An 8,625-nucleotide genomic window follows, 5' to 3' on the forward strand; every position below is an offset into this window, starting at 1 on the left:
ACATTATGGTCGAAGTTCACATTAAGTAATTCTAGTGAATTGTATTAATACTCATAATACGTGTATTATATTTAATTTAATTATATTTTATTATATAACTATGTTTATTAAAAAAAAAGCTAGCAATATAATATTTTAAATAAATCAAAATCTCAAAAATGTCTGTCTCCCCCTTTGCCTTTGCCGTTTTTATCGATAACCATCTACAAACAAACCGGTAACAACACTATCGCTCGACGACACTCGACGACTTCTCGGAAATAGACTCCGATCAGTCGCTCGACCGATCCGCATATTGTATGAGGGCGAGCGGCCTGTGTTGGTAAACAAATCGAGTCAACACGACCGATAATATTTGTAATTTTTAAGTTAAAAAAAGGTTTAAAAGAAGTATACAAGTAATAATTTGATTAAAAAATACTTACGTATGAAAGGTAACGCCATGTTTTAGTAAATTTGACGTGGCAGATCTTTTTTTGCAGCAAAAAACAGAACAATTTGGCATTTTTTGAAGGACGTTGATTCAATCGCGCAACTAGATTTAGTCTAGTGATCAGTGCGGCTGCAACTAGTTTTATTGTATGCATATGGCTATTTGGCCTTATACTTTGACAGAGGGGAACGCCTGTACATGGCTACTCCCCTCCGTGTTGCTCTTTGCTTCAGAGGTACCATCATCGTTATAATTCTATTTACCGGTAATACTTAACATTAAAATACGTTTCCGGCGCCTAATTATTGTTAAAAAATTTAACGGTTTAAAAGTTATGAGAAAAAGCTAATACTATTAACTGATATCAAAGAGTATATAAGTAGTGACTGGTATTTTATAAATGGTAATTGGTAAGGTTACTGACCTCTGTTTTTTAATATGTATAGTTTTGTCTTCTTTTTTGTTATTATTGTGGCATTTGGCTAGTTAATTAATGAATTATTTGTTGTTATTAATGGTTACAAGTTAATTTTTTTCTCTTTCTTACATCTTTAGTATTTTTTTCAATTGTAATATTTGTGACTTGTGTGATTTGTCACAAACAAATATATATTTGTTTCTTTTTTTCTTTATAACACACAAAAAAATTTTTAAGCCATACATATAATCGAACTAAAATATAAATAATAGACTTCAATACATCTTCAATATAAATAATATCATACGTAAAACTCGAATCAATCGATTTTAAACTGAACTACATATTCTGTAGTTTTTTGGATATCGGTTTTTATGAAATATGCAACACTATTAGACAAGTAGACTAATGAAAAATAAAAATTCTCTAATCAAATTTAATGTAAATAACCCAAATTTTAAGAATGAACACCAAAGCAAGATAGTAAAATAAAAAAAAGAAATTAATATGTTTTTCAGAAATGTTAAATCAGCTGCGGAGTTTGCACTCTACTGGTATGTCACTTTTTGCCTTCAAACAAATATTAAAATATACTGGAATTTTTGTATACTTTATGAAAGAAACCTAGAAATATTTAAAATAAATAAAATAAAAGAATATTATATAATCTTCCTTTGTAATTTTTGTAATACATTTAATATTTCTAAAAATATACATGTTATGATTGTAGGATTTTATGGTTTTTATGATATGTTTTCAGTAAATCACCGCTATTTCTCCAGAGTTTACACAATTTGGGAAATGTTCGATTACAACTGCGTAACTCATTCCACAAGTCTCGGCAAGGAGTACGACGACCAATTTCTGAACCCAACCCCTTAGATGTTTTACAAATAGATTCAAGCCCTTTACAAGCTAAGAGTTTATTAAAACCCTTCGTTTTTGCTGTTGGGGTACGTTCTGTGATTATTTTCGTTTTTATTTAATTCTAAATGCAATAATTAATATTTGTTATGCAACAAAACAAATGATGTTTGTTACATTAATGTACACAATTTTACTGTTCTCTCAACAGGTAACATCTCTAAGCTTAGCTGGTTGTGTCATTTGGGAATATGAAAAGCTACGATCTCACGCCACATCCTTTCTTAAAAGACCAGGAGCATGGTTAAATACTCATCAAAAGAGGTTTAATGCACAAGCAGTAAGCAGACTTTCTACATTTGTGAAACTAACCATTTAAATACATGGGGATTAATTAAGTAAGCATTGTTTTCTTTCAGAGATCAGAACCTGGTCCGATAAAGACATGGTGGAGTTCTCTAAAAGAGAGTGAAAGGGTTTTTTATCCCATTCTTGCGGCAAATGTATTGGTATTTGGTGCTTGGCGAGTAAGAGCATTACAGCCTTACATGGTTAAATATTTCTGTTCAAATCCTTCTGGACGTAAGCAATTTATAAAAATAACAAATAATTAATTTTAGTACTCCCATTAGGAAATAACTAAGATAGTTTAATTTTGCAGGAGCTAAATGTCTACCAATGGTGTTAAGTACATTTAGTCACTATTCCACATTACATTTGGCAGCTAATATGTATGTTCTTTATAGCTTCATGCCAGGTAAAAACATTAATAGTATTAATAGTTATGGTAATATACTAAAATATTAAATTATTCTTTTTTTTTTTTTAATTATATAGCTGCTGTAGCATCATTAGGAAAGGAACAGTTTGTTGCTATGTATCTCAGTGCTGGTGTTGTGAGCAGTTTTGCCAGCTTTTTATATAAAGTTTTACTCAATCAGCCTGGCCTCAGTCTTGGAGCGGTAATTACTGTTTATTTTATTTAATAAAGATATTATTTAACATAGTACAACAACCTACTGAAATAGGTTATAATCACTAAAGATTACATTATGACATTCAATTTATCCAAATACATAACTTTATTAAATTCAGTCTGTCATCGATAGATATGTCACAATTTAATTAATGTTTAATGCAAATATTTTTTAATTCTTGTTTTACTTAGCGCTATTAAACATTGTAAAGGAAATCCTATGGGTGGACTTACTGTCCAATCTTTTTATCGTTTAAAAGTCCTGTTTCCTTTAGAAAAAGAAACCTTTGTAATTGTACCATTTTGTGCTCTATTTACAAGTTGTTATGTCTCAACTATATATAAAATATTTGTTTTAGTCAGGAGCAATTATGGCAGTGTTGTCATATGTATGCATGCAGTACCCTGATACCAAATTGAGTATCATATTTTTACCTATGTATACTTTTGCTGCAGGTGCTGTAAGTAATACAGTATTCATTATACTGATTTTTTATTTTTATTTATTTATAGTGTTCTTTAATAAAAACATAGAATTTGGATAAAAAGTATTGCAGGGTATTTAAATAGATCAAAGCAATTATTATTTTACCATTTTTGTTTTATATGCTTGATTTGACAAAAAAAAAATAATCTTATGAATAAAAAATTGCAAAACTATAAAATGAGTCTTATAATTATTAAGGCGTAAAATAGAATATTTATCGTGATTGTCATTGATTGATTTGACCATGGAGCTTTCTCTACGCTCCATGGATTTGACAATGCATTAGCCTACTGGTCGCAGCACTGGTTGTTGGAATGACGGCATTTTCGATCCCTGTTCATGACAAAAATTTGTATAGGCCATATACAATTTACCTAAAATTCCAACTCTACAACTAAAATTATTGTTATAGGCTATTAAAGTAATAATGAGTATTGATCTTGCTGGAGTTATTCTTGGATGGAAATTTTTTGATCATGCAGCTCATCTTGGTGGTGCATTATTTGGAATGTAAGTTTTAATCTTTGAAATTATTGGTAATATAAGTCTTTAATATAAACTAAGTCTTTGTTAGTATTATTTCAAATTTTGTTTTGTGTTAACATAATTATTCAGTCATTCGTTTATCAGTCATTTTTGTAGTTTATAATTGTGTTTAAAAAACCAACTTCAATTATATCGACAAGTAATACAACGTAGGTAGACAAAAAATTAGTCAAGTCAATACGCATTATCAAAGATTACTCCAAAAGTTGTAATCAGATCTCGATGAAATTTAAATGTGACCACATAATTAACATCCGCTTTCGATTAAATTAAAAATTATTAAAATCGGTACACCCAGTAAAAAGTAATGTGGATTTTCGAGTTTCCCTCTATTTCTCTCGGATCCCATCATCATATCCTGGTTTCCTTACCACCAGGGATATGTCCTTTCCAACAAAAAAGAATTAAAATCGGTTCATAAACGACAAAGTTATCCCCGAACATACATAAATAATATATATATATATATACGGTCAAATTGAGTAACCTCCTCCTTTTTTTGAAGTCGGTTTAAAATAAAATAAATATGTAGTTTATTGTCAAATATTACCTACTGATTAATAACATTAAAACATTTTCATTACAGGGCTTGGTGTTTCTGGGGTAATTCACACATTTGGGGCAACAGAGATAAGTTCCTTCAGTATTACCACAGGCTCAGAAAAGATTCTAGATAACATTCTAAAGAAGACTAAATTAAATAATGTTGAAAAACATTATAGTAAAAATTACAAAAAATTGTTATATTTTATTTGAAATAATATATATGTAATTTTTTAGATAATTAATTATAATGTAAGCTTTAAAATGTGTTTGTTTGTTTGTTTATTAGTTTTAATTAAAACTAACTCATTAAAATAAAACATTTATTTACAAAAATATTTTATAAATGCAAATGTGATATAAGAAAAGTAATATATATATTCAGCATATTTCAATTATTCATTTAAATTTAAATGTGTTAAAAACCACTGTGTTATCTTCATTCATATAATGTTTTTACATTTTTTGTTCATAGTAGAATTTTATTATAATTTAGATTTCAATTTCAAGCTTTTAAAATTTTTGCATGGAAATTGAAATGTTCACCAATGTAAGTGGAAATGTAGTAGTAAGAATGATCATAGCCTTCACGCAGGTTCAAAATTATTGGAACTCCGACAGAACGACAGGCCTCTACTAAGTTTTCAGGCAGTAACTGCTTTTCAATATAAAATTTGTCAGATGAACCCTGAAAATATAATGGAAAAAATACCTAAATTATTGAATGCCAATTAATGTTATCGCAATTTACAAAAAAAAATTACTTTGATGTTTAAATCCACAGATCCCTCATTTTATTTCTTGCCGATAAATAGGAAAAATAAGTAAAAGTGGAATTTATGCTGAGATTGTTATCAAATAAGTTGAATTATAGGGGTTATTTGTTACTAAAATAACATAACAAAATCTACTAAACATAAATTTTATTTAAAATCTATTGTGATATGTAATAAACAATAGTGGAAGAAATACATAATTATTGTTGGGGCATTTATTCCTTACTGTATAACAACTGCCAGTCACATAGGACTTTCAACCAGTCTACAGGTTTATTACATAGACCCTAATACTGTAGATATAAACTGCTTCTGCTTTAAAAAGTTATATACAACAATGTATATGCTGTACCTGATCAATCAGCAAAGTAAGTGGAGGTCCATCATACTTCTTAACAAGTTCACTTGCATCCCACTCTGCCCATTGGCTTTTCTCGTCTCCTAAATATCCTTTAAAGGCCTTCTCACCCCAAGGACATTGGCTTGGGTTGCATATCGGTGCAAATGCACTGACTGACTTATAAAGACCTGGGTTTCTTAAAACTGACACCAAAGCCCCATGACCTCCCATACTGAAAGAAGGTAATTACAATTTTAATTTTAGTTTTGAATAATATTAACTTTTTAAGTAATAAAATTTATTTTTATATTTTCATAAGGCCTAACCTAAATTTAGGGACCTATGAATTACAGCCCAATATATATTAAAATTAGTTTAGAATGGTTGTAGCCCAAGACTAATTTTAACTGAGGTAGGGCACAGCAGGAATTTCCTGCTCAAAATATGGAGCAGCCCGACTGGGGTAGTACCTTGACCTTACAGAAGATCACAGCAAAATAATACTGTTTTCAAGCAGTATTGTATTCCTGTTGGTGAGTCAGGTGATCAGAGCTCCTGGGGGGATTGGGTCGGTAACGCGCTTGCGATGCTTCTGGTGTTGCAGGCGTCTATAAGCTACGGTAATCGCTTACCATCAGGTGAGCCGTACGCTCGTTTGCTGACCTAGTGACATAAAAAAAACTGTCAGCTTCTGGCTGCTTCTTTGACCTCAATAATTTTTAGTTTGAAAATAACAAGTTGACATTATTGAAATTAAAGAAGAGTTCAAGCCTGTGAATATTTTTAAAGAAGTTTTAAATTGTCAGTTTTTTTTTATTAATAAAATAGGTTTGCAAGATCTACTTTAATTTGTGTCATAATTATAGGTAACTTCAATTATGGACAGGCATTTCGTGATTTTGGGAACTGTATTGGGCCACATCATCTAAGTGTTTTTGTTCTTAAATTAGGTCTTTTGGGCAAGACAAGGGACATAGTGTTTGGGTTTTTCATAACTCCACAATATTCGAAATTTTATACATAAATTTTAAGACAAAAACATGAATTCAATCTCTCATCACAGGTTGAAATAAAACGACTGCTATACCTGTGTCCCATTATTCCAATTCTAGTAGGATCTATGTAGTTACTAAATGCTTGGAGGATAAGGTCATACAACTCCTTGTTCAAATAACTACCCATTCTGTAATTCTTGGACCATGGCTCTTTAGTAGCATCAAGATAAAATCCAGCTCCAACTCCAAAGTCCCAAGAATCATCATCACCAGAGACCTTGACTCCTCTAGGAGATGTGTCAGGTCCGACGACAATAATACCATGTTCAGAGGCATACCTAAATTGATTAAATTATTAAATAAGTTGGAAATTTTTATCGACACTTAAATGAAGTCAAAACAATTTGCATAACTAATTTTTTTTGTATTATTTAAAATTAACAATTGCTGTATACATTAAAGTTATTCACAAAGGTCAAGTTCAGTTTCTTATTCATTGATAAACTTATCAAAGTGAACATTTATCAATAATTATATAACTAACATAGACATATTTTATAAAAAATTAAACTGTTATCACCTTTGAAATCCAGATTTTGTTATAAAATTTTGTTCACTACAAGTTAAACCAGATAGATAATAAATAACTGGCAGTTTCATATCACCGCCTTCAGCTTGAGGGGGTAAATAAATTGAAAAGTTCATTTTACATTGCAACTCAGATGATTGGTGAGAATACACTTTTTGGAATCCTCCAAACACCTTGTTTGATGATACTAATTCTAGCCCTTCCATATTCAAATGCTGAAATATTTAAAAAAATGTATAAAATAATAGTGTTTGCTCGCAAACGAAAAAAAAACCGACTTCAATTACATCGACGAGTAACACAACGAAGATCGACGAAAAAATAGTCAAGTAACTACGCGTTATCAAAGATTACTCAAAAAGTAGTTATCAGATCTCGATAAAATTTATATGTGACCACATGATAAACATCAGCTTTCGATTAAATTAAAAATTATCAAAATCGGTACATCCAGTAAAAAGTTATTGCGGATTTTCAAGTTTCCCTCGATTTCTCTGGGATCCCATCATCAGATCCTGGTTTCCTTATCATGGCTCCTTTCCAACAAAAAAAGAATTATCAAAATCGGTACATCCAGTAGAAAGTTATGCGGTATAATACAGCGTAGGTCGACAAAGAAAGCGTCAAGTAAAAACGCATTATTCCATATAATTCGAAAGTAGTTGTTAGATCTCAAATAAATTTAAATGGGACCAAATGACACACACCACCTTTCGATTAAAAGAAAATGTGTCGAAATCGCTCCACCCAGTCAAAAGTTCTGAAGTAACATACATAAAAAAAATACAGTCGAATTGAGAACCTCCTCCTTTTTTGGAAGTCGGTTAAAAAGGTTAAATAAAATTCTATAATTTTATTATAAATTTTTCTATTAAATTATGATAATATAAAATCGAATAAATAACTGCAAAATGTTAAAAATATTCTATAAATCAAATTACGTTCATTTATTTAATTGCATTTATTTGATCAGTCATTGTAATTTTATTAATTATATATAAATAAAATTACAATGACTGAACAAATAAAATAAATGTTATAAATAAAATTAACAATATAAGATATTAATTAAGTCATTGTAACAAGTGAAATCAGATATTAAATAAGGAAATCAATAATAAATAAATTATAATACTCATGTAAAATCTTATTTTTGTATTTATTTAACTTCCAAACTGTTGTAAATTTTATATGATAAAAATAGCACATTTCGAGAACGTTCGACACATTCCGGTTAATTTTTTTTTCAGACAAAAATCGTACTAATGGTGATTGCAAGTGTGTTGGATATTATATAATTTACATCCTTCAGATTAATCTAAAAGGCATTATTATTGCCTAATTTATCTTTTTGGATTATTGATTGAATCAGATAAGAATTTAACAATAATTTATTGTGATACAACTATGTATAGGTTACATTTTGTAGACACTACTATTATTTCTAATAAATATATTCATAATTTCTTACCTTATATCCTCTACCTTGCTTGTTTTCTTAATCCTTACCCTCTTAACGTTTTCAATAAAAATTATATTTTGGTTATTTATGTTCGTCACCCACCGGCAGACGAACCAACCCAAAGTATAATAGCCTAATAGGTAGATTTGATTTTGATAAATAAGTTATATAGTATATTACAGTGTAAAGTATATAC

The 8,625-nt window shown here is 29.6% G+C and overlaps 2 protein-coding genes across 3 annotated transcripts; one reads left to right on the forward strand and one right to left on the reverse strand.

The window, feature by feature from the left end:
- The first annotated feature begins 1,150 nt into the window (after nt 1-1,150).
- LOC123660554 (presenilins-associated rhomboid-like protein, mitochondrial) lies at nt 1,151-4,424 on the forward strand. Its single transcript, XM_045595612.1, has 9 exons — nt 1,151-1,405; nt 1,612-1,804; nt 1,927-2,055; nt 2,135-2,297; nt 2,377-2,472; nt 2,553-2,677; nt 3,051-3,152; nt 3,591-3,688; nt 4,311-4,424. The coding sequence occupies exons 1-9, from the start codon at nt 1,359-1,361 to the stop codon at nt 4,399-4,401; spliced, it is 1,044 nt and encodes a 347-aa protein (XP_045451568.1). The 5' UTR covers nt 1,151-1,358; the 3' UTR covers nt 4,402-4,424.
- Nucleotides 4,425-4,611: 187 nt separating this feature from the next.
- LOC123665016 (S-formylglutathione hydrolase) lies at nt 4,612-8,625 on the reverse strand. 2 transcript variants are annotated; one of them, XM_045599381.1, is made up of 5 exons: nt 8,439-8,625; nt 6,959-7,182; nt 6,471-6,716; nt 5,396-5,615; nt 4,612-4,955 (listed from the first exon to the last, which is right to left on the reverse strand). In XM_045599381.1, exons 2-5 carry the CDS (start codon nt 7,171-7,173, stop codon nt 4,773-4,775), a joined length of 864 nt encoding a protein of 287 aa, XP_045455337.1. In that variant the 5' UTR covers nt 7,174-7,182; nt 8,439-8,625; the 3' UTR covers nt 4,612-4,772. The 2 variants fall into 2 exon arrangements, with proteins under 2 accessions (XP_045455337.1, XP_045455344.1); XM_045599388.1 differs by lacking the exon at nt 8,439-8,625 and having other exon boundaries at nt 6,959-7,188.

The sequence above is a fragment of the Melitaea cinxia genome, chromosome 2 (assembly GCF_905220565.1).
Source record: "Melitaea cinxia chromosome 2, ilMelCinx1.1, whole genome shotgun sequence".
Taxonomy (NCBI): domain Eukaryota; kingdom Metazoa; phylum Arthropoda; class Insecta; order Lepidoptera; family Nymphalidae; genus Melitaea; species Melitaea cinxia.